This window comes from Typopeltis vanoorti, chromosome 11 (assembly GCF_054136105.1).
Source record: "Typopeltis vanoorti isolate ZY-2024b chromosome 11, IOZ_Tvanoo_1.0, whole genome shotgun sequence".
NCBI lineage: Eukaryota > Metazoa > Arthropoda > Arachnida > Uropygi > Thelyphonidae > Typopeltis > Typopeltis vanoorti.
This window is the reverse complement of record NC_143559.1, coordinates 19,768,363-19,795,836: the sequence shown is the minus strand read 5'-3', so window position 1 is coordinate 19,795,836 and position 27,474 is coordinate 19,768,363. Positions and strand designations below refer to the sequence as shown.

The 27,474-nt window shown below is 38.8% G+C and overlaps 1 protein-coding gene across 3 annotated transcripts in view; it reads right to left on the bottom strand.

The window, feature by feature from the left end:
* LOC150101351 (methionine synthase-like) overlaps positions 1–27,474 on the bottom strand; it is an 815,136-nt gene that overhangs the window by 209,967 nt on the left and 577,695 nt on the right. For all 3 annotated transcript variants that reach the window (XM_090400909.1, XM_090400910.1, XM_090400911.1), the window contains exons 26-27: positions 19,227–19,305; positions 18,870–18,968 (exon numbers count right to left, since the gene is read on the bottom strand). In XM_090400909.1, coding sequence (XP_090257035.1) covers positions 18,870–18,968; positions 19,227–19,305 — 178 coding nt within the window. The remainder of the gene's footprint in view (positions 1–18,869; positions 18,969–19,226; positions 19,306–27,474) is intronic.

The following is a 27,474-nucleotide window of genomic DNA, read 5'->3' as shown; positions in this document are numbered from 1 at the left end:
TTTTCATATGCTTTCTTCTTTTCCTTCACTGCCTCTTTAACTTCCTGTGTCCACCATGGAGATCTGATTTTTCTATCCTTGCAGACAACCTTACCACATGCCTCTCTGGCTGAATCAATCAGGGTTTTCTTCAAGGCTTGCCACTGAATCTCCAAGGTTTGGTTCCTGTTCTCAAACTCTTTCATTTTTTCTTCAATAATCTTTGTGTATTTTAGTCTACAGTTCACATCTGAGAGCTGCCCAACTTTTATTCGCTTTAAAACTTTCATCATCATCATCAAATTCCTGCCATGTACCCTCAAGGGGTTTACAGGATATGATAGTACTACATGAATAAAATTACATCATTACTAACTTCCTATCTACAATTTTCCTCCAAATCAGTGTGTTACTTGTTAAGACTCCAACATTATCAGATCTTATATTTCTATTGTCTAAGGCACTTTGTACAGTATCAATCCACCTATATCTTGGTCCTCCTCTGGGTCGTTTTCCTGCCAACCTGGCAGAGAACACTGGTTTTGCTAATCTTTTCTCTCCCATTCTATTTAAGTGACCATACCACCTGAGATTAGCTCTGCTAATGCATTCCTGGATGCTGACAATGTCAAGTTCTTTCCTAATATTCTCAACTTGTAACATGGCTTAATAAGAATCTCCAGAGATTCTTATTAAACATAAAAACACCTTGCAGCAACTTGTATCGGTAAAGTTGATAAGGCTCTGTATTACTAAAACCTTGATATTTAGGGTCTAGCTACTCACTAAGGAGACCTCAAAAAAGGTTGAAACCGGTCTGATTAGTGACCCCACCCATAATGTATTGCAGTATACATCTTTTAGTGAGATGTGCTTTACATTATGGGAAAATACTAAGAATAGTGATCAGATCTTTACCCACCTTTACAATGAGTTGTAATGAGTTTTAAAATATATATATATATATATATATATATTATAAATTTATATATAAATTTATAATATTTTATAAATAATTATTTATAATATTTATTTATAATGTTATTCTGTGTAAAATTAATTATTATATTATTAAATTGATTTTTATTATGTTGGTTTGAAAAAAAAAAAAAACAGTAGTGAGAAAAATATTTATGCATTGTAACTCGCCATTGAAGTTAGCTGAGCAAGGGATGCAGCAGAAGGATGTCAACTTGTTGGCAAAACACTTACCATATTGACTCGAAAATAACTTGCCCACACATATAACTGGCACCCTGATTTTACTTTATAAAAAAATACATTAAAAAGTGTTGCATATGCATTACACATGAAAAATTTTTCAAACATGTTCACGTCGATAACTCGCTCCCTGTGGTTACCAACACGCCCTCCCCAACAGCCATTATACTTCAGATGCAAGAAAAACAAGTGGTTTTATTGTATCCCTGATAAAATTAGAAAATTAGTATCTTCTTCTTCTTCTTCTTCTTCTACAGCTTCTCCCACTTAAGTGGGGTCACTGTTTGTTATGAGTCTCCTCCACACCTTCCTGTCTTGTGCTGTCACCACATCCAAGTTCTTCATATTCAAGTCCTCTTCTACCAGCTCCCTCTATCTCTTCTTTGGCCGCCCATGCTTCCGCCTTCCTTGCACATCCATCTGCATGACCCTTCTTCCCACATATTCGTCCTCCCTCCTCATCACAGGACCAAACCATCTCAACCTTGCCTCCTATATTTTCGCTCCTAAGTTCGTAACTTTCACTGTTCCCCTGATACAGTCATTTCTCAGATGATCCTTTCTGGTCACACCGCACATGGACCTAAGCATTCTCATCTCTGCTACTTCCATCCTGCTGATGTTATTTTTCCTCAGGGCCACAGTTTCTATAGCATATGTCATAGCTGGCCTCACTACTGTCCTATAAATTTTGCCTTTCGGATTGATCGGCACCCTCTTATCGCATAACACTCCAGCCATCTCCCTCCAGTTCCTCCAACCTGCTTGTATCCTGCATCCCACTTCCTTCTCACCTCCTCCATCTTCTTCCACTGTTGAACCTAAGTATCTAAAGTCTCTCACCTTCCTGATGACATTTCCTTCCAGCTCCAGATCTGTCTTCTGGCCACTGCGGTGGTGGTGGCCAGGAGACATATCTGGACCAGGATACTCCTGGCATTAGTATAAAGCATATAAATGCCATTGTTTCTATACCCAGAATTATCCCTTCTAGACTCCACTGGGCTCAGTGTTACCTGACATTGTCTCCCTTCTCCCAAGTATCCATTCCCACAAGAGACCACCACCCCCCTGCTATCATCCTCCCTGGGACACACTGACTCGTTCAGAACAGCAATCTCTGCAGATGCCTACGTCCTTCCTCATTCAAATGTAAACGGTCTCTCGCATACAAATCCTCTCTTTCCTCAAACGCACTCCAAGCATCCACATATACCAGTCCTCTCTTGTCACACATTCTCACTATTATGCCATTCAATATCACCGCTCTTCTGCTCAGCTCATCAATATCATACCTAGGCAACACGCACACTATTTTTCCTCTCTCTGTCTTCTTCTGTACAGTTTCAAGCAAAAATCTCATATCTCTCGCTGCCCGACTTACATTACCACTCAAGTCATTCGTTCCTACCATCACAATCATCTCATCCACCCTTTCACCTCTCTTAATTGCCATAGCCACCCTTTCTATTGTTCCTCCAGGAAAACACTCTTCACGCATCCTATCTTGAACACCACGGATCATTGAGTCGCCATACATTATACCTCTTACCATTCCCTCGCTCCTATTGTTTCCATTCTCTCCTCTTCTTTCATTCCCATACCTCTCTCTTCTACTGTTTCCATTTTCTCCACTACTAGCACTTCCATATCCCTCTCTCATTCTGTCTCTCCTACCACTGTTTCCATTTTCTCCACTTCTAGCACTTCCATATCCCTCTCTCATTCTGTCTCTCCTACCACTGTTTCCATCCTCTCGTCTTCTAGCATTCCCATACCTCTCTCTCATTCCATCTCTCCTACCGTTTCCATTCTCTCCTCTTCTAGCACTTCCATATATCTCTCTCTCATTCCGTCTCTCCTACTGTTTCCATCCTCTCGTCTGCTAGCATTCCCATTCCTCTCTCTCATTCCCTCTCTTCTACTGTTTCCATTCTCTCCTCTTCTAGCACCCCCATACCTCTCACTCATACTCCCTAAATTCTCTCTCTCTCCTACTCTGATTCTCCTTGCATTTATCTCTTCCATTCTCCTAATCTTATCTTTCATACTTCTGCTCTCATTCACAAGACATTCCACCTCCTCTTTCAACTCATCTATCTCCCTCTGCAGGTCAGTCACTCTTAATCTAAATTCACTCTTCCAAACAAAACCATCTCCTAAACTTTCACAGTCACTCACACCTTCCACATTATCAACTATTATTTTCTCATTCTCTCCTATCACACTACTTGTCTTCCTACATTCATTCCCCGTTCCTGGAGCAACAAAGTCGGATATCGATATATCTAATGTACTTATTTCCTCCAACTGCCTGCATTTTGCGCACATACGCTCTCCACTCTCTTTAACAAGCCACATATGTAATTCCCGAGACGCATACATGCCGCAAGTACTGCATGCCACAAAGTCCCTTATGATATTGCTAATAATTGAGTTCTTAAATGGCGGAGGACTTGGTGTTATGCCACTTGCGACTGCTGCTGAATCCACCATCATTCCTTACTGCCGAGTAGCGTTATATTTCATTTTATTTAATTATATTTAGTACTTAAATGTTCTGATGTTTGTACTTTTTTTTCCCTCTTATTTATTAATTGAATAATTATTAAAGATTACGCTACTCGGCAGTAAGGAATGATGGTGGATTCAGCAGCAGTCGCAAGTGGCGTAACGTAGCTTCGTTTTGTCTTCCACCGTTACGCGTTCGATTCCGACGGTACCAAAATATATTATATCGCGACAGCAACTAACTTCCAAAAAACAACCACTGAAGTACACTCGTATTCAGAGAAACAATTTAGCACTCAAAAACATAGAAAAACGGGGAAAAAAAGCGGACTATTCACCGATTAAAAATCACTTTCTTCTGCACAGCTCAAATTCACCGCCACGTGATACGGCGACGCTGGCGCCACTTCATTATCCAATTGATTATTTCTTTTTAACTTAACCAGTTACTCAATTTATTATTATTATTATTGCTCAGGACCTCCATTGAGTCATAGGACTCATCATGAGAAGTCCATGTCAGACAACACAATGTCTATCATATCACTTCTTAAACTCGCTCACCATTTGTGCTGTCACCACTCCACAGGCAATACATTCCAGGGCTCAATCATCCTCCATGTAGAAAAAAGCTGCTTCTCACCCTCTTCCTCGCCAATTCCAGTCCTTGCTCCTTCCCATTGTTCTATCATACAAAAGAGCTCTTCAATGTCAATCCTATAACTACTCCTCAACAATTTAAAAATGTCCCAATTATATCACCTCTTTCTTCTTCTCTCCATCAAACTCTGCAGTCCACTGAGACTATGTACATTGCACAATCTTGATACCATTTCTGTTATCTGCCTCAGCTCTCTCTCTAAGTTTAATTCATTCTCTTCGAATTACTATGACCAGATCTGAGAATCCAAATGCAATTACCACTCTTTTATTTCTGTTGATTAATGTGCTTTTTAAGATTGCTGCAATCTTCTCTTCTTGATTACCTTCACCACATTCATAATATGTACCCTAAATTTTTAATTTTTATTAATCATTATCCCAAGATCCCTTATCTCTTGCACTTCCTCTAATACATTTCCACAAATAGAGTATACAATTTTGGTGGATCCAAAATTTCAATACCTTACATTTAATTGCTCCATTCCTTTGCTCATCTGTCCATCCAGCTTATTCAAATCCTTCTGAAGGGCCACCACAACATCAGCACTATTATTAATAACCTTTCCCAGCTTTACATCATCTGCAAACTTAATCCCCCCCCCACACCAACATAATAGAGTGGCAATGCTGATGATTCAAAACAATAAATTCATTTCTTCTTCTTTCACTACACGTTATTCCAGCTTCCTATGCAGGGTCCGCATGTTACTTAGATGCGACTTCTTGTTAGTATCACTCCCAATCGACCTGTCGCCTAGTCTGCCGCTGGGGGGGGGAAGGAGGATATTTTGGCTGTAGAAGCATATGTTCATGGACCGGTTTTTTTTTTTGCCTGCTTGCAGAATGAAAAATGCCAGATAAAATGGCAGAAAAAACCCTACTCCCTGCACCCAAGACCAACTAACTTGGCTATGCCTAAGGAAGATCCTCAAGTTCCTCACATCTCTGACGGGAATCAAACCTGGAACACTTCTTCCCCAGGCATATGGTTGCGAAGAGCAAAGCCACTAGGCTAACCGAGCAGACAAAACAATACATTTATTTATACTCGAAAATTATGTACTATCTTTTGAGTGTAATAATTACTCAGATATTATCCATACTGATTTTTCTAAGGCCTTCAGTAATATTAATTTGCAACTCCCTATGTACAAACTTTGTCATTTGGTTTTGCTGGAAATTTTTTGATATTACTCAAGGATTTAGCTAATTGGTAGGCAAAATTTGTCAAGATCAATTCATCTCATTCTTATAGTTACAGAATAGCTGCTATGCGTGTTTTAACAGATTCAAAGGAGAGTAGTGGAATTACCAATGCCAATTCTGGTGAACAGTGATCATGAAAATATTTGTAGAACATGAAGGCAGCAGAAACCGAATGACTGTGTGTAAAAAATGGAGTAAAATGGTGATAGACAGGCCATTAATAAACCTAACTGCCATCTTCTGTAATGAATCAAATATTTTTAGGGAGCTCTTAGGGGTATATGAAAGGTAGGTGCTATCAGTGTAAGGCCTCTATGAGAAAAGGGTATACATGGAACTACAAGGGTGGTGATTATGAAGAGCTCAGGAGACAGCGTGCAGGTGTAGCATGGAATGAGAAGTTAGCTGGAAAAGAGATCAATGCAGCTTGGAGGATATTCAAGACCTATCTAGTAGAAGCAATGTCTAAATGTATTCCAAGGATCAGAAGGTTAAATAAGGTAGGTGTGAAATGAACCACAATCTCAGGCAAGGCATTTCAATCATTCATAACTCTGCATGCAAAAAACCTGCTTCTCACTCCCCTGCTCACACCCTCTTTATACAGCTTCCAGGGATGACCTCTGGTTCTCTCCTGATCTCCCACTGTTTTCTGTAAAACCTCTTCAACATTGATCCTATAACAACCCATTACCAACTTGTAGGTCTCAATCATATCATCCCTTTTCCTCCTATCCACTAGACTCTGTAAATTGCATCTTCTCAACCTTTCCTCATATTCTATATTCCAGAGATCATTAACAAACAAGTTAAACAGCAATCGCCTTCAAACAGACCAAGTATATAATTTCTTGGTATCTTTAACATATAATAAACCAAAGGTAAAAAGCGTCCTACATGAACTGACTCTTCTTGGCACTATTCCAGCCAGGGTTCTCACATGTGTGGTGTCGGACACTACATGAGAAAAACAGAAAGGTATTTGATATAGTGCTAAATCGGTTGCATAATTAGTCAAGACTAATGCAGAAATAGCTCAAATGGGGATTGGTGTGAAGCCAATACCCTGCTTATTGGAGGCCTAAAAAATTCAGTGTTTGGTCTCCAGAGCAGTATATAAATATTGTCCCCTCCCCCCCCCACACACATTAAGAATAATAATAAACAATAATCAATATATAAATAATAATAAATAAATATTAACAAATGTATGAGCAGAGCTAAGATAAAGTGGTAGTATGGCCACATCCATGGAGTCAAACACTCATTGTGGGAAGTCCTCCTGTTACACCAAACCATGAATTAAATACATTTACATTCTCAAGCAATGCATTCCAATCATTCACCACTGTCCATGCCGAAAACCTTCTTCTCACTTCATCTCACCCCTCCTGCTATTACCTAAATTTTGTAATTGCATCTTACCAACCTTTTGTCATACTCAACATTCCAGAGACCAGAAATCACCTGAGTCAACTGTTTCTTCATCCATTTGAAACTCGGTGACCAATATGTGCAAAGTAGTCCATATGTGGCCTAATTAAGGGCTTATACAATGGAAAGAATCTCCTCACTTCTACAAGTCAGTGTCCTCCACATCATTGCAAGAATTCAGTCCTCACTATTTTAGCAATGTATCCTCTAAATTTTAGATTCATATCCACCATCACACCCACATCTCTTATCACTCCATCACTCCATGCAGAGTATACACTTGGTTTGGATTAAAATATCCAAACCAAGTGTATACTCTGCATCCATTCTTTGTTTTCCAAATTTTAAAACCTTACAATTGCAACAATGAACTTTCAATGCCATGCCCATCCACTCATTCCATTAAAGTCCTCTTTGTAAAGCCTGGATATCTGCTCTACTTCTCATAATATCTACAAACAACTGAATATCCCTACTCAAACCTTCCCCAAAAGAATTAACACACAGGTTAAACAGCAATGGTCCTAAAACCTCCTTCAGGCAACCATTAGTAACTTTCCACTTTTGGACTATTACTCCCCCCCCCCACAACACAACTTGCTGATAACTATCAGACATCCTATCTTCAATCCAACACACTAATCTAGTATCCAACCCCTCCCTTCTAGTTTAATTCTCAACTTATCATGTGGAAATCTATTAAAAGCCTACCCTGGAAAATCTAAGTATACTACTCTGTATTCATTTCCCTTGTCCACTGCACCTGTCACCTTATGTAATAAATAAGCATATTACTAAAACGTGACCTTCTTTTAGCAAATCAGAGCTGTCCATCAAAGAGAATACCACAGCTGTCAATCCAGTTCTGGATCTGGTTCTCACTAACCTCTCCAACACTACAACAACACCTGACACACAGATTGGTCTATAATTTGAAGCTAGAGTTGTAATCTTCCTTATGAAGTGGTACAATCTCGCCTCCCTTCCAATCCTTTTGAACCTGACATAACATAACATTCACATTAAACACTTAAGCAAAGGCTGATGCCAACTCTCTAGCACATTCCCTCTAAACATGTGGTGAGATATGATCAAATCCCACAGTTTATTAACATCATTTGTTCAATTCTGATTTGCTTTTTGTTCACCTCACAGCCAGTCTCTACTCCTCTCCTCTCACAGTTCTCAAACTGAGTATGATGTCAAATTCACAAGGATGAAATGCCTTTATGCACTACTCTTCCAAGATCTTAACTATGTCCTCTGCAGCAGTTATCCTTTTAAGATTTTTTTCAATCAATGTCATCCTTCCACAATCATTCTTTGATTTTTTTCCCTGCTGGTTATTGAAACCAAAAGAATTCCCTTTGGTTTTTTTTGGTTTCAATAACTAACCTCTACTCACACTGCACCTTTGCCAACTGAGTCACCCTCCTGCTTGTTCTTTGTATACCTTGTAGAACTGATTATTATCAATCATCTTATGTTGCCTCCATAATGCATTCTTCCTCTGTATTCATCCATTTCACACCTATTTTATTTAACTTTCTGAAACTTGGAATACATTTAGACACTGCTTCTGGTAGACAGTTCTTGAATAGCATCAAAGCAGCACCAATCTCCTTTCCATTTCCACCAAACTCCTTATTCCATGTGACGACTACAAACTGTCACCTGAGATTTTCATAATCACCAAACTTACAGTTCCAAGTAATCCTTTCTGCACAGAAGCCCTTATAAAGCTAGCAACCACCCAGATAATTACTTCATGGTCCCTCTTACTCACCAGAGGAAGATCTGACACATCATTTACACCCTCTGATGAGATGATCAAATCCAATACACTTGATCCATATGTAATGCCTGAGGTAGCTGACCCTCAAAAACTCAAGACGGTCATTTTGTTTACTTCCAGATGCTCTCTCAGCATCCCAATCTATATTGCCATAATTAAAATCATCCATAATGATTATCACCCTTTTCCTATTTGCTTGGCTAATTTGCTTATATATTTTGTGGTCACTACTCTCCACATTATCAGGTCTACAGCATCATCTGATTAAGTACCAAGTTACAAGACTGGTTGGCCAAGTGGTTAGCATGTCTTCTCTCCAGCTAAGAGGCTGATATGATAGAGATCTATAAACTTTTGAATGATATTCTGATATTCTGATGAAATTTTTCATTATATGGAAGGTGGGGGAGAGAATACAGGGCATCAATGGAAGTTCAGTTTGTTCACAGTGAAGAAAGGAGGAAGAGCTAGGTTTTTTCTCTCAAAGAGCAGTGAGTGAGTGGAATTGTTTGCCTTTGGGGGTAGTCAGTGGCATAGCTAGGGGGGGGGTGCAGAAGGGCGGCACTTTTCACATGAGACATAATTTTATTTTTCGACGATTCTTCTATTTATGTTAACTTAGTAATTTTATTACTTAATTAATAATTATTTTTCAACAATTATACTTACAACTAAAATAAACATGAACATAATGTTTTAATTTCTTTCTCTACATCATTTTGACTTTTTGTAATATTTCTGGTGTGTATTGAGAGGGGCAGCAAACTCAGGGACCGCCCTGGGCGGCAAAAGCTCTAGCTATGCAACTGGGGGTAGTGAGTGCATTTAGTGTGAATGAATTTAAGGGAAGGTACGACAGCTGTTTTGGGTTATTTATAGCCTCCCTCAATGAGTCCTTGACTCTGTGGAGGTCTCAGATAATAATAATTATTATTATTGTAGCAGGCCTGGTTGGCTGAGTGGTTAGCATATCTGCTCTCCAGCCAAAAAGCTGAAGGTTTGGATCCTGCCATGGGCATGGATGTTTGTGATTGTCTATGAAAATACTAGTGGTGATGGTGAACAGTAGATGGCGTTGGTGTAGATGATGCAGTTGGTGGATGAGGTTGAGTAGTGGAGCGGAGAGTTGTAGAGTAGGTGTCCTCCATCGATGAGTCCAAAGACTCAATGAGGGAGGGCACCTATTCTGCAACTCTCTCCACCCAGTTTTCCAACTACAATGACCAGCAACTACTATCACCATGTACACCAATACCATCTACTACCCATCACCACTACTAGTATTTTCACAGACAATCCATGCATCCATGCCCATGGCAGTCGAACCCACATCCTTTTGGCTGGAGAGCAGATACCCTAACCAGTCAGCAAACCAGGACCAGCATGTGTGTGTTGTATATATATATATATATATATATTACACACACACACACACACACACAAACATATACAAGATGTATATTATTATTATTATCATCAACACCCGACCTCCATGCAGTCAGAGACTCATCGTGGGAGGTACTCACTATTGCATACAATGCTCATCTAACCCCATCTTAAAATGATTCAATGTGTCCACATCCACAACACACTCAGGCAATGCATTCCACTCAACAACCACCCTCCATACAAAGAACCTGCTTCTCACTGCTTTGTTCACACCTTCCTTATACAGTGGAAACTGTATAAGGAATAGCCTCTTGTTCTACTCCCCCCTCTCCAATTTTATGAAAAATCTCTTCCATGTTTACCTGATAACAACCCCTAACCAGTTTATATGTCTCAATCATATCCCCCCTCTTCCTCCTATTCACAAGGCTCTGCAATTTACATTCTCTCAATCTGTACTCGTACTCCACATTCCAAAGACCACTAACTACCTTTGTGAATCTTCTCTGTACCCTTTCCAACATATCCTCGTCACCATGAAAACCCGGTGACCAAATCTGTTCACAATAATCCATATGAGGCCTCATAAAGGCCTTATACAATGGAATCATAACCTCTCTATTTCTGCATGTCAGGGTTCTTCGCATCATTGCCATTATTCAACGTGATGTTTACCTGATAACAACCCCTGACCAGTTTATATGTCTCAATCATATCCCCCCTTCTTCCTCCTATTCACAAGGCTCTGCAACTTACATTCTCTCAATCTGTACTCGTACTCCACATTCCAAAGACCACTAACTACCTTTGTGAATCTTCTCTGTACCCTTTCCAACATATCCTCGTCACCATGAAAACCCAGTGACCAAATCTGTTCACAATAATCCATATGAGGCCTCATAAAGGCCTTATACAATGGAATCATAACCTCTCTATTTTTGCATGCCAGGGTTTTCCGCATCATTGCCATTATTCGACGTGATGTCTTCACAACTTGTGCAATGTGGCCGCTGAATTTCAGGTCCTTGTCCACCATCACTACTAGATCTCTCATCTCCTCTACTTCTGTTAAAGTTTCCCCACCAAGTTTATACTTTGCATCCCATCTTTGCTTACTAAATCTCAAAACCTTACACTTGGCAACATTGAACTAACAGTTCCACTTACCTGCCCATTCATGCAATCTATTCAAGTCCTCTTGTAAGGCATTAACGTCAGCCTGACTGTGCATTGCTCTCCTGTTTTGCATCATCTGCAAACAGCTGGATATCACTAGTTAAACCCAACCCAATATCATTAACATACAAATTGAACAACAATGGCCCCAAAACTGACCCCAGTGGCACACCACTGGTGACCTTTCTCTTTCGAGATACTGTATCCCCATATACAACTTTCTGATACCTATCTGACAGCCAGTCACTGATCCAACACAGAAGTTTGTTATCGAATCCCATCTCTTTCAATTTATTTAAGAGCTTGTCATGTGGCAGTCTATCAAAAGCCTTTGTAAAATCCAAATACACCACTGTATATGCGTCTCCTCTGTCCAAGGTATTTGTCACCTTGTTATAGTACATAAGTACTATAACAAGGATACACATTTCTGTATCCTACTTCTCACCAATCTCTCCAGCACCTTCACCACAACTCCTGATATACAGACCAGTCTAATTTGAAGCTACAGCCTTATCACCACCTTTATGCAGTGGAACAATTTCACCCTTCTTCCACTCCCTTGGAGCCTGTGCTGTTGCAAAACTCTTGATAAACAGGCATGCCAATGATACTGCCAGTTCCCTGGAACATTCTCTTAAGATGCATGGTGATATTTCATCAAATCCTATTGCCTTATTAACATCAAGGTTATTTATTTCCTCAAATACCTCCTGCTCACTCACAATTAAGCTATCCTCTCCTATGAATGGAAACAGTAGGAGAGATGTAATGAGAGAGAGGCATGGGAGTGCTAGAAGAGGAGAGAATGAAAACAGTAGGAGAGACGGAATGAGAGAGAGGTATGGGAGTGCTACAAGAGGAGAGAATGGAAACAGTAGGAGAGATGGAATGAGAGAGAGGCATGGGAGTGCTGGAAGATGAGAGAATGGAAACAGTAGGAGAGATGGAATGAGAGAGAGAGGCATGGGAGTGCTAGAAGAGGAGAGAATGGAAACAGTAGGAGAGAGGGGTATGAGAGTGCTAGAAGAGGAGAAAATGGAAACATCAGGAGAGAGGGAAGGAGAGAGAGGTCTGGGAATGAAAGAAGAGGAGAAAATGGAAACAATAGGAGAGAAGGAATGGTAAGAGGTATAATGTATGGGGACTCAATGATCCGTGGTGTTCAAGTGAGGAGTGTTTGCCAGGAGGAACGACAGAAAGTGTGGCTTTGGCAGTTAAGAGAGGTGAAAGGGTGGATGAGATGATTGTGATGGTGGGAACAAATGACTTGAGTGATGGTATAAATAGGGCAGCGAGAGATATGAGATTCTTGTTTGAGGTGGTACAAAAGAAGACACAGAGAGGAAAGATAGTGTGTGTGATGCCTAGGTATGATAATGATGAGCTGAGCAGAAGAGCAGTAATATTGAATGACATAATAGCTAGAATGTGTGACAAAAGAGGACTGGAATATGGATGCTTGGAGTGCATTTGACGACAGAGAGGAATTGTATGCGAGAGACCGTTTACATTTGAATGAGGAAGGACATAGGCATCTGGAGAGATTGCTGTTCTGAAAAAGTCAGTGTGTCCCAGGGAGGATGGTAGCAGGGGTGGCCTCTTGTGGGAATGGGTACTTAGGAGAAAGGAGGATGACATCAGCTAACACTGAGCCCAGTAAAGTCTCGAGGGGATAATGCTGGGCATAGAAACAACAGCATTTATATGCTTTATACTAATGCCAAGAGTATCCAGAATAAAGGAGAGGAATTGGTGGCGAAGATAGCATCAGCCCTGGCCAAAAATTTTTGGGATCACTGAGACGTGCTTGACAGAAGAGGATATAATGACAGGAATAGAAGTCCTGGGTACAGCATTTTTTGGCAGGATAGGAAGGGAAAGCGTGGTGGTGGAGTACTGCTTATGATAAGTGATGACCTATGTCCTCTAAGAGTGGAGACTTTAGAAGACAGTGGCAGCACTAATGATTTTGAAAGCATATAGTGTGAGGTAGAGGTGGGCAAGACAGGATATTTAGTGGGGTTGCTACAGACCCAGGAGCACAGAGGGTAGGGATCAGGAAATGTTTAGACAGTTGAGTTTGGCAAGTGCAAGAAGAATGATTGTTATGGGAGATTTTAACTACAGTAGTATAAACTGGGGAGAGGAAGATGCATGTAGCAATAAGGGAATGGAATTTATAGAATTCTTCAGTGACAAATGTCTTAAGCAACATGTAATAGAGGGATCAAGAGGTTCAAGAGTTTTGGATTTGGTTATAGCATCGGAAGAGTTGATAATAACTGAGATGACATCTCTCCCACCAGTTGGAGAGAGTGACCATATGGTGTTGACTTGGAAAATGAATAGACATGCAGGAGTATCAAAGAGAAGGGAAAATATGTGCAATTATAAGACAGGTGATTATAATAGTCTAAGACGTCAACTTGGGGAAGTTTCAGGGAGAGAGGAATTGGAAGGCTGGGATATCATTAGTGCATGGAAAATTATGAACAAATATTTGTTAGCAGCAATGATAAGTTGTACACCACGAGTGAACAAGAGGACACAATTTGGAGTAAAGTGGATGACAAATAATATTAAACAGGAAATGCATGTGAAAAAGAGGCTATGGAAGAGATATAAGAAGACAGGTGAAGAGCAGATGCATGAAGAATATAAGGCATAGGCCAGGAGAGTGATTAGTATGGTAAGGAAGGCAAAACTGGAATATGAGAGGAGATTGGCCCTAAGATCCAAAGAAAATCCTAGGGAATTTTTTAGATATGTGGCCAGTAGGAGGAGAAATGATTGTGAAAGAATGATATTGTGGGATAAAAATCGGAATAGAGTGATTGATGCAGAGGACATAGTGGAATTGTTCAAACACTTTATTGGAGTATTTCATCCTGGAGGAGTCAGTTTTAATGCTAGAGGGATTGGGTAGGTTCAAGATTTAGAGGTACAGGAGCAGAGTGTGTTTCAAATACTGAATACTCTAGATGTCAGTAAAGCTTGGGACTGGATGGTATTTCACCACGAGTTTTGAGAGAATGTGCTAGGGAACTGAAAGTGCCTTTGACCTGGCTTTTCAATGAAAGTCTGGCTGCGGGAAAGGTGCCCATGGAATGGAAGGAAGGAAAGATAGTGCCATTGCATAAGGGCAGTAGCAGACTGGAAGTGTCTAATAGGCTAGTTTGTGTGTCATCAGTAGTTAGTAAGATCTTGGAGAAAGTAGTGAAGGACCATATACAGCATTGGGCAGATGAGGGTAATGTTATCTATGAGAGTCAACATGGATTTGTGAAGGGGCGCTCTTGTTTTGGCAATATGCTAATCTTTTATGAACAAGTTACAAGCGCATTAGATGAGGGAAAGGCATATACTGCTATTTTCTTAGAGTGAAGGCATTTAACGGGGTGCCACATGAGAAGCTGATATTCAAATTGTAGCACATGGGTCAATTGGATTCAGGATTAGCTGTCCGATAGGTATCAGAGAGTTGTGTATGGTGGGGCAATTTCAAGGAAGCAGAAGGTTATAAGTGGGGTCGCACAGGGCTCAGTACTAGGACCTATATTGTTTAACCTTTATATCAATGACATGGTCAATGATATAAAGGGGATATTCAGTTGTTTGCGGATGATGCGAAGCTGGGAAGGATTATTAGTAATAGTGCAGATGCGGCAGCCCTGCAAAAGGATTTGAAAAAGCTAGATAGATGGGCAAATGAATGGGATGTCGCTTTTAATGCAGCAAAATGTAAGGTCTTGAGGTTTGGGAAACATTGATGGGACATTGCATACTCTATGGGAGGAGTTATACTGGAGGAAGTAAAGGAGACAAGAGATCTGGGGTTGATGATCGATAGAAATATGACATTTAGGGGACATATTGCAAAGGTGGTGAAGGTAACACAGAGGATTTCTGCAATAATGAGGACGCTGACCTGCAGAGATAAAAAAAGTTATCATTCCATTGTATAAGACCCTGATCAGACCACACTTAGACTACTGTTCTCTGATTTGGTCCCCAGGATTTGAAGGGGATAAATTAACTGTGGAAAGAGTACAAAGGCAGATAACAAAGATGGTTTCAGGACTATACAATGATAGTTATGAGTATCGGCTGAGGGAATGTGGACTGCAGAGTTTGGTGGATAGAACAAGGAGAGGTGATATGATTGAGACTTTTAAACTGTTAAGAGGTGGTTAAGGGTTGACGCTGGGGAGTTCTTTCACTTGGTTGAACAGCGGTAAGGAGTGATGACAAGAGGTTATCCCTGGAAGTTACGAAAGGAATCTGTGAGCAAGAGGGTGAGGAGTGGTTTCTTTGCATGGAATGTGGTTGAACCATGGAATGCATTGCCTGGTGGAGTGGTGAGAGAGAGAGAACAGTCAATGAGTTTAAGGAGTGGTATGATAGACTTTGTGATTCTTAGATGGGGACCTCTCCTCGATGAGTCTTGATAGACTTTGTGTTTCTTAGGAAGGACCTCCCACGATGAGTCTTTTGACTCCATGGCAGCCTGAATAATAATAATAATAATAATAATAATGTCCTCTACACTTATGTTCCTCAAGATTCCACCCTGATCAGGATGAAACACACTTATAAATTGATCATTGAATACCTCAACAATGTCTTCTGCAGCAGTTACTATTCTACCACTTTCATCCCTTATCTTCATCTTTCCATGATCATTCTTCCTTCTACTTGCCACATATCTAAAAAACTCTCTAGAGTTTTTCTTAGCCTGATTTGCCAATTTCTGCTCGTACTCTTCTTTTGTTGTCCTTACTAACTGAGTCACTCTCTTGGATTGTTCTTTATATTCTTCATGTGACTGATTACCATTATTCATCTTGTACTTAGGACTTTCTTTTTCCAGAATTCATGGTTAAGCTCCATATTCATCCATTTTACATGGGTACAGTCAAAACACTATTAACACAATTCTCTACAAGACCTCAATAAAAAACAAAGATAAACCAGACTACAATAAAACTATAACCATTCCTTACATTAAAGGTACATCAGATAAAATAAACAGAATACTACAAAAATACAACCTCAAAGCCACCTTTAAACCTCCTGCAAAATTATTCATTTCCAATATCTTCATTTCATTTTTCATTTCCAATATCTGTTTCATTAAATCTTGCATTTCAACAATTTCATTCTCTATCTCGCTGCTACCTCTCGTTCGGCTGCACTTTACTTCCTTTTCTTCATTCATACTTTCTTTCACTCCCTTATCACTAATTTTTGCTTGTACATCTTTACATTCTTTCACTCCTTCAATTTCTCCAACTTTCGTTTCCCTTCTGTTTTTTGCAACTTCTGTAATTTCTCTTCTACATCCTTGCATTCTTTTACTCCCTCAGTTTCTCTTGCTTTCGTTTCATTTCCGTTTTTCAGAACTTTTTCCATAACTTTCGCTTCTACATCCTTGCATTCTTTCACTCCCTCAGTTTCTCCTGTTTTCGTTTCATTTCGGTTTTTGGTAACTTTCACTTCTACATTCCTGCATTCTTTCACTCCATCAGCCTCTCTGTCTTTCATTTCATTTCTATTTCTTTCATGCACACTATCGATCTTTTCAGTCAGTTTCGCATTCTGCATATCATGGTCCAACAGTATATCGCACTTACGACAAATCCATACTTTCTCTCATCTTTCACTCATTCTCTCCTTCTCCACAAAGACATCTCTTACATTCCGCATGCATACATATCGCACTCAGGATATCAAATCAGTTTTGAAAAGTCTATGTTGCCAAAGCTACTTGACTCTCGCAGTATTCGCCTAGTAGCACCAGTTGACACCCGCGTGGTTGACCTCCTGACTGGCATTGTGTGATATTTAAAAAGGCAATTTAGACTAATAATTCTGAGAGAAATCACACCAAAAAATCATTCAGACACACTTCGTTCTCAAAAATAAATAATGAAACCCTAAAATTTATGAAACACTGCCAATTATTATTCAAAATAGAACTTATTTTTCCAGAGCTCTTTCTGACACTCTTTCTGATATATAAGTTAGTAACTAAACTGTTATCAATCAGGTGAGATACTAGGGTAGTGAATTGGATAGGTGATTAGTAATAATCAAATGGTTATTATTAGCAAGTTTTGTATTTGGGTGTAGTAACATGAAAGAGGAAAGCCACTAATGGTGTGCTGCAAGGTTCAATTTTGGAGCTATTGTTTAACTTCTATATTAATGATATTGGGTTTAATTGGATATATTCAGCTGTTTGCTGATGATGCAAATTTAGGGTGAATAATATGGAGGTTAACAAGATGTGCAAAGCTAGGAAGAACAATGGGGTCAAGCAGATGCTGTGGTCTTACAGAAGGATATGAATAGATTGTATGAGTAGACAAGTAAGTGGCACTACTAGCCCAATGTTACAAAGTATAAGGTTTTGCAATTTGGTAGTCAAGGATGAAATCAAAAATATACCTGGTGAAGAAATTAAGAAGTATGGAGGAGATGAGAGATCTGGGATTGGCAGAGCCCTGAAGTTTAGGGGTTATCAATTTGCTCATGTTGCGAGAATATCACTAGATTATGGTAATGTTGAGGAAGACTATAATATGAAGTAAAGACGTAATGGATCCATCGTAAAAGGCATTAATCAGGCTGTGAATAGATTATTGTGCATAAATTTGGTCATCTGCATCCTTTCTAACATATATTTCATAGGAATGAGAACATATCCAGAGAAGACTAACTAAGATGATTTCAGTCTGTGGAATGTGGGGATATGAAGACAGACTAAGGGAATGCCATTTGCAGAACCACTTGAATAGGATGAAAGAGGATATAATAAGGACAAATAAATGCTAAGGGACTGTTACCACATTAACATGTAAAAATTTTTTCATAGAATGGAGTGAAACAGGAATAGAACAAGAGAATAATCTTGGAAACTGTGTAAGGAAGGGATGAGTAAGGGAAGTGAGGAACAGGTTCTTGCATAGAGAATGGTTAGCAAGTGGAGTCCATTGCTTGAGAGTGTGTGTGATAAGTGCAAAAATACTGGAGTTTAAGGCACAGTTGATGAGCTCTGTGTGTGTGTGTGTGTGTGTGTGTGTGTGTGTGTGTGTGTGTGTGTGTGTGTGTGTGTGTGTGAGAGAGAGAGAGAGCAGAGATTGCCTATGATGAGTCTTTTGCTTCCATAGAGGTCTGGTGTAAATGATAATAATAACATAAATAATTGGGCAATTCTGTTTCAGTTACATATGTAACTGAAAATATACTACAAACAAAAACATACTATTGCTAATGATCCATATAAATGATGGATCATTAGCAATAGTGATTTTTTTATATGCTAAACATTGGTCAGGACCTTTTGTCAGTTTTACACAGAGACTACTTTGCTATAATAGTTTGCTATAGTGAAGTTCACTGTATTTAGTGCTAACAAGAAAAAGGAAGACTTTTAGGTTTCAAGAAAACTTGAAAAACAAACTCTTAGTAAATATGAATGTAATGTTACCTTCAGAGTGTCATAATATTCATTCCGAATATCATTATACATTTCTCTTATTTCTTCTATAAATCCATCCTTATCATCTGCATCCATTAAAGAAGAGCACTATCAGCATAAAATATTAATAATAATAAATAAATAAATAAAAATTATTCAAAGCAAGAACATTTTAATATATTATAATGTAACAAAAACATTTCAACATTCACAGTGTGCTAATATGCTATACTATGAATTTTTATAGGGCATAATTAAATATATATATTGTATTACATAAATAATGGTTTTAAAAAAACTTTCATTTTACAAAATTATAACAAGAAGAGACAGTGATAAGCAGTAATGAATATTCTGGTGACTTACCACTACTACACTTCTGGAAGCATCTAAAACATGAATAGTAGGACTATAATGAGGGGCAATCTTCACAGCTGTATGCCTCCTTAAAAAAGTTTTAGAAAATATGAATAACCAATAAAAAAAAGCAGTTGCCAATGTTGGTTGGTTGGTTTATTGTTTGTTGGTGCAAGAACCAACAAAGGCCATACTGAGCCACAGCAAAGGTTACAGCAATACATAAATAGTCAAACTAGTAAACAATATGCATGTTGGAAGTTTATGCATGCACAAAAACCAAGCCAAGCAATGCAATATATACATATAAATAAAATTACAGCAAAGATTGCAACAGTACATAAACAGTCATAGAGAAATTTGGAAACAATATACATGCACAAAAATTATGTTTAGCAATGTTAAACATAATACATATAAACAAAATTACAGCAAAGGTCATAGCAATACACAAAGTCAAAGGCTACAACAGTATATAAATAGTAAAAAAAAATAAGCTAGTAAATAACACTATGTACAAATATTAAGTTAAGCAATGCAGTATCTACATATAAACAAAATTACATCAACTGTGCTTATACAAATTAATTCTTTGTAGAAGGTTAAAAACATCATGCAATCAGTCTGATAATATCTTCCTCAGTAAATACGATTTGGTTAGATAGGTAAAAATTTCATTCCTCTCTCGTGTAAAAGTGCTGCCACTCCACTAGAATGTGACAAATAGTAAGACCCATGTTGCTTTTTTTTCACATAATCAGGATATCTCTTCTCCAGTGCATAATTCTAGGAGCAAGCAACCACCTGCAAGTAACTGCCATGTGATAAACCTGTTCAGCCAAACCATAAACAATGGCAAACTTTTGTTATTTAATAAAGGCATAACCTTTGAAGTTACACCCAGAACTCTAATAAACTAGATGTTATATACCATATTGAAGGGAGCATTAAATTTCTTCCAACTAATATAGCTGATAAAATTCATTTAGAAACCTGTAACTTATTGAATACCACCAAACCAATATGTAACAATCTGATCAAAACAGAACTAGCAGCCATCAACTGATTAAAATCTAATAAGGATATCATTATAGTAGACAAAAGGTAGTTAATATACAGTCATTTCAAAGAGAACAACTTATCTTCATGAAAGGAATCAAATAGTCACAAACAGCAACACTTATCAACTCATGTACCATAATCCAGCTAACAGGATTAAAAAGAAAAATGTTACATTACTTTAGAAATCTATCACTGCTTGACCGTCAGACACTATTGATGGTGTTCCTAAAGTACAAAAACATAATGTTTCACTTCAGCTGACAGTTGAAGGTATAGTTTAGTTAGTTGGTTGATTTATTGGTGCAAAGACAGTAAAGGTCATACTGAGCCAAAGTAAAGGTTACAGCAATACACAAGGTATTAATAAGTAGTCAGAGATAAATTAGTATATAATATGTATATACAAAAATTAATTAAAGCAATGTAGTATTTACATATAAATAAAATTTATAATCAAATATGCTTGTATAAATTAATTCTTCATCGGTTTGACTCCATGGAGGCCTGAATAATAATAATAATAAAAACATCATGCAATCAGTCTGAGTGATTACGTTTGGTTTGGCTAGACTGGTAAAAATTTCTTAAACATGTGGACAGACTTATGTGTTCATCGTACATGTTGTTTATTTTTTAACGGTATATATTAGAACACAGAAAAATAAGTAAATAATTAATTTATTAACTTATTGCTGATATATTTTTTAACGGTATATATTAGAACACAGAAAAATAAGTAAATAATTAATTTATTAACTTATTGCTGATATTTCGCTAGTGTTATAACCAGCATCTTCAGAGCACGTTAAAGATACCAAGCAATTTTAAACCTGGTTTTACTCCATTTTTCCCAAGTAAGCAAACAGACAAAATGTCAAGTTTGCACCTGCAATATATGCAAGACTAGCTGATCCCACAGGTAGTGCAAGACCAAGGCAACTCGTGGAGCAAGCTCTGATCACTAATCTTAATATTTACCCTTAATTCCAAAACACATCTCCAAGAAGGGGATGTATGATGTTTTGTATTAAAGGCAAGGGGCCACTACTCAGACCAGTTTCGATCTTTATTGAGGTCTCATCAGTGGGAGCCAGGCTAGAAATACCAAGATTTAGTAATGCAGAGCTTGTAAGTCTTTTACCAAAACGAGTTACCATAAGGTGTTATAACCTTATTAAATAAAAATCTCAGGAGGAGATATAGATGTAGATAGTATTTTAACTTGGGTATAGTTAGGTTAAAGATACCAAGCAATTTTAAACCTGGTTTTAAAACCTGGTTTTGGTAAAATACTTACAAGCTCTGCATTACTAAATCTTGGTATTTCTAGCCTGGCTCCCACTGATGAGACCTCAATAAAGGTCAAAACCGGTCTGGGTAGTGGCCCCTTGCCTTTAATACAAAACATCATACATCCCCTTCTTGGAGATGTGTTTTGGAATTAAGGGTAAATATTAAGATTAGTGATCAGAGCTTGCTCCACGAGTTGCCTTGGTCTTGCACTACCTGTGGGATCAGCTAGTCTTGCATATATTGCAGGCGCAAACTTGACATTTTGTCTGTTTGCTTACTTGGGAAAAATGGAGTAAAACCAGGTTTAAAATTGCTTGGTATCTTTAACATAACTATACCCAAGTTAAAATACTATCTACATCTATATCTCCTCCTGAGATTTTTATTTAATAAGGTTATAACACCTTATGGTAACTCGTTTTGGTAAAATACTTACAAGCTCTGCATTACTAAATACTAAATCTTGGTATTTCTAGCCTGGCTCCCACTGATGAGACCTTTTTCAGCAGCCCTGAGAGAAAGCTCCATGTTCCAGTCCTTCTTCAAACCTGTTCCAGTGGATTCCAGCAACAGTTTAGGAGAACCGAAAAGAGAGCTCCAATTGAAGTCCTGCCTTGGTAAGATTCCTTTGTTCTTTTTGTGGTTTTTTTTTTTTAGGCCTATACATGGCATTCCGCTATTTTATAGGAATAGACTATCCTTGGAAGGTCTTCTTCCTTTCTTTCGTTAAATAATGTCTTCGGTTTTACCGAGGGTAAGAACCCTCGGGTTCGAAATAGATACTGGTATTCACCAGAGGACATTTGCGAGGGCTATTATTGACTGCGTCGGGGCAGACAATATTTCCGGTTTCACCCCTTATGGGGGGGGGGAGGTTTCAAGTTGTATGCAAAGACGCTGCTACTAGAGAAAACTTCTGAAAGGAGTCGAGTGCGAGGCAAAAATTTTTCAACCTTTTGTGGTAGGAAGCTTTGTCAAAAGAGTAAGAATAGATCGTTTTCCGCTTGAATACTTAGAAGAAGACAATGACATCATAACTAAAGTCTTCTCGAAATGGGGAGCTGTTCGGGATATCGAAGTTGGCACGGACGCTGAGATCCCACAATGGAAATCTGGTGAAGTCACCTTTTCCGTCATGATGAAGGTGGAAATTCCGAATTTCGTCAGGATAGGATTGGCCAGGGTAACAGTGAGTTACCCGGGAGTAAAGAGGCAATGCTTTAGATGCGGCGCCCTCACTCATCTAGGGGCCCAGTGCCCGAAGTTAATATGCAAGAACTGCCTAACAGTTGGCCATACAGTAGCACAGTGCCAGTCAGCATGCCTAAAATGCGGCACTAACGGCCATAAGGTGGACACCTGTCTGGACAGAAACCTGGCCGAAAAATTGGGAGGCAGTATTATGCCCAACACGGAAGCAACAGCCAAAAATATCATTGGCGCAGAACAGAATGAGTTCCCTACCCTGAAGGCCGCGCATGAGGGAACAACAAGAAAGAATCATGCCACCACGTCTGAAACACTGCCGAATACACCAATAGAGAAACCTACAAGCAGGAAAGACAAAAGGCAGAAAGAACCAGCCACCGAGCAAACCGCCACTACAAATGTAGCAACTGAAGCTGAAGTTGGAAAAATAAAGTCAACTTCAGAACCCACAAAGTTCCCTCACGCAAAGGCCAATGCACCTATATTGCATCTCTTAAAAGATTTCCCCAAGGAGGAGGCGAGACTACGAAAAGCAATAGAAACATTCGGAGACATTCAACTGATACTCGCAGGACAAAACGGGCCAAGAGTCGTCAGTGCAGAATGGAACGACATGTTTGTCGATAATATAGATGAAATCACTCCTGAAAAGATCATTGGTCTTATCGATGCAGAGGACGACGTGGGACTAGCACTGCACAGAGGCCTCTACATGCTAAACCACGTCCGTGGAGACAAATTAGCAGATCTCATCATTAAAACCCACAACAATAGACAGCAGGAGGATTTAAACCTCGCCTAACAAGTCAGTCGACTCCTAGTATCGATCTGCCAGAGGGGGAAAAAAAAAAAAACTGGTTTGTTTTTTCTTCTTTTTGTCGTAAAAAAGGCTATGTCTATTCCACACAGGAGGGGGTATCCTGAGAACCTGGGCTGCGAAGGCTTACACTGGTGCAGCTCCTTGTGGGCTGCATCACCCAGGCCAGGCTCTGCCCCCGCTCTTCTCAGTATTAAACTGGTCATTCCGGTTGAAATTTCAGAATTTTCCTAGTTTCTTACAAAGTGTTATATGTAATTTTAAAGGTTATTTACCAGTTCCTCTTTTTCATGTGGTGCTTCTTTCATTTGTTTTTCCCCACTTTCCTCGGGCAGACACCTGAAGAGGTGACTGACCGGGGAAAGCTGAAAAGAACGGATGGAGGGAGATAATGTCGGAGATCTGCTTGGTGCTGACATTTAAGTCAGGCCAAGTAGATCGACTGAGGCCTCTTTTAACTATCTACTGCTATCCACTCTATCTTTCTCCTCCTCTCTCACTATCAAGCTGACTCTCAGCACAACTTTTTTAAATCTAAAGAGGCCAGTGATGAAAGGCATGAACTCCCATTCGACCTCAATAAAGGTCGAAACCGGTCTGGGTAGTGGCCCCTTGCCTTTAATACAAAACATCATACATCCCCTTCTTGGAGATGTGTTTTGGAATTAAGGGTAAATATTAAGATTAGTGATCAGAGCTTGCTCCACTTCTACCACGAGTTGCCTTGGTCTTGCACTACCTGTGGGATCAGGTAGTCTTGCATATATTGCAGGTGCAAACTTGACATTTTGTCTGTTTGCTTACTTGGGAAAAATGGAGTAAAACCAGGTATAAAATTGCTTGGTATCTTTAACATAACTATACCCAAGTTAAAATACTATCTTCAGAGCACAAAAACACAGTTTGTCATGATACGCAAGACTATAACAACATGGTGTAATCAACGGACTAGTTAAACAAAATTGTAGCAGCAACACAAAGATTAGTCCTGATTTTGGTGCCCTCTATATGAAAAAAAAAAAAAAAAAATTGCAGCTATCACATGAGACTAGAGTCCTAAACAGAGAAAAAACTGGTACTAGTTTTTTCTTAAGATGACTGTCTCCCAGATTTTAGGCAAATTTATACAGCAATATTTGTTGAGATTTGGAGTGTGTTTCAGGGCTTCTGTTGCCTCTAAGAACAATCTCTCCGACTTGTAAGAGCTTCTGTGCAGTACTTTTGTGTTCTTCCAGTTCCAGTTAAAGTGCTGCCACTCCACTAGAATGTGACCAGTAGTAAGATCCGAGTTGTTTTTTTTCATACACAGGTGAGTCACAGTCCTCAGTAAATAAGAATGTGCAAGATGATTGACCTATGCAAGAACAACTTCTTCTCTTCTTTCTATGTTGACTAGAATGCCAATGCTTAATGTCATATAATTTGTTTGTCAATGTTTCCTACTATGATGACTGCCACTGAGTAATTAACTTTGATCTTATAAAGTGTCTGTAGTCTGTATATGGTACTTTCAAACAATGCATGGAGAAAGTACAAGCTGATACAGCAACTGTATCTGCAGTCTCATTTCCCTTAATTCCAATGTGGCTGGAAATCTGGCACAACCGAAAATCAAAATTAGGAAGTTTTCATTTTGTACTACTGATTTAACATTTCACATAGCAGTGGATGTGGATTACACAGAGAAGAGGAGATATCATGTAAAGAGCTCAATGAGTCTCTATAAATTACACACTTTGGATAGTAGTTTGCTTTTATATTCACAAGTACAAGCTGAATGGCATGCAACTCTGCTGTATAATTACTGCAATCAGGTGGGATCTGGTTGGAGATAGTAATGCCAGGAACAGTGGCCAGCCAACGGGTATCAATCCTTGAGCCATCAGTATAGATGGGCAAGAAATCAGAGAGACGATGCAGTATGAGACTTCTGTAGTTGACAAAGTGAGAGCTTGCAGCATGGAGTGAAAATCTACCATGGAGGGATGCTGTTATGTTTGCTGCAGCCAATTTATCAACTTGCATGGTTATATGCATGCCAACAGCTTGCATATAACCAAAAGGACTTATGGCAGTCTGACATGTGCGATGTATATGGCATAATTAAGAGACACTGTTTCCATCTAATGATATAGTCAGTACATTTGCTTCAACATAAAGACGTTGAGTGGGTGATGTGCAAGAGGCACCAGTAGTTATCTATATACCCCAACGATGGATGGGATCCAACCATTCACCATTGCAGGTTATTCTGTCTTGCAGGACCATAGACTCGAGACCCATCATTCAGCTTTGACGTATAAGCACACGTTCAAAGAAGATCGATCGGCACCCCATTGGGATAGAGGATAGAGTGTGAAGAAAAACTCTCTTGCACTTTTCTCTTAGGTGATGAATGTTTGCAAGGAATGCAAGTTTTCTCATCTGTCAAAGATGAGACCTAAGAACTTGGCTTCCGTTGCTACTGGAATAACAGGTCTTTCCATTCTTAATTCAGAATCTGGTTGAAAAGTGTTTTTTTGAGAAAAGTATACATAAACACTTTTCTTTTTCAGCTGAAACCCTGAACCCATTACTAAGAGCCCATAGAGAAACATGATCAATTGTTTCCTGAAGTTGTCTTTCAATTACCCTCATGTTATGAGAGTGACAGTAAATTGTGAAGTCATCAACATATAGAGCATTATCTACAGTGGGAGGTAGCTGTTTAGTGATTGAGTTAACTTTGATAGCAAAAAGTGCCATGTAAAACAGAGCCTTGGGGAACACTCTGTCTTGATGATATTGCTGACATAGCATAATTCTGACTCTGAATTGGAAAGATCACCCAGACGGAAAGTTTTTGATAAATACAGGAAGGTATCCTGTGAGATCTAGGTTATAGAGGTCTTTTAATATGTCATATCTCCAGGCTATGCCATAAGCTATTTCCATGTCAGAGAAAACTGAAACTAGATGGCCTTGCTTCAGAAATGCATCTTTTATACAAGTTTCTAAACAAACCAAATAGTCTAAAGCTGAACAATGTCTAAGGAAGCCACAATGTGCATTAGAGAGAAGATCGTGACTTTCTAAATACCAGAGAAGTCTGGCATGCATTTTCTCTAATATTTTACAAAGACATCTGGTCAGAGCAATAGGTCAATAATTATTGTTGGATCCTTTCCTGGTTTTGGGATAGCAATGACAATTGACTTATGCCAAGAATTCAGAAACTTTTCCTCTGCAAGTATTTTATTGTATATTAAAAGAAGAAGACCCATAGAAAATGGTAGATGTTTTATCATTTCATAAAGAATGTCATCAAGCCCTGCTGCACTAGGGTGAGACAGTAAAAGAGCTCTTTTTAGTTCCTCCTTAACAAATGGCTGATTATATGGCTTAAGCCCATTGGTAGAAAAATTTAGCTTCTGTTCCGCTTGCTGCTCTTTCAGCATTAAAAATTCAAGAGGATATGAAACTGTTACCGAGACCCGGGCAAAATTTTCTCCCAAAGTATCTACAATAGCATTAAGATCAGCAATAACAATTCCATTGTCGTCTATGGTAGACAAACACTGTGTTCTATATCTACCTTTCATTTTCTGGATTTTATCGAATAAAATTTTTGGATTAGTCATTGGATTAATTCATGAGATAAATTGGATCCAATATTGTGTTAAAGATACCAGGCAATTTTATAAGCTAGGTTTTAATCCTTTTTCCAAAGTATCTGGATCCAATATTGTTTTTTGACCTCAGACATCTCACATAACATGCTTTGGTCTAAGCACACTTAAAAGCTATTAAGTTTGATGTGGAGTGGTATCTAAGAAATATATTACATGCATTGTGTTGATCATTTTTGGCTGTCTGGTATGCTGGGTTCCACCAAGG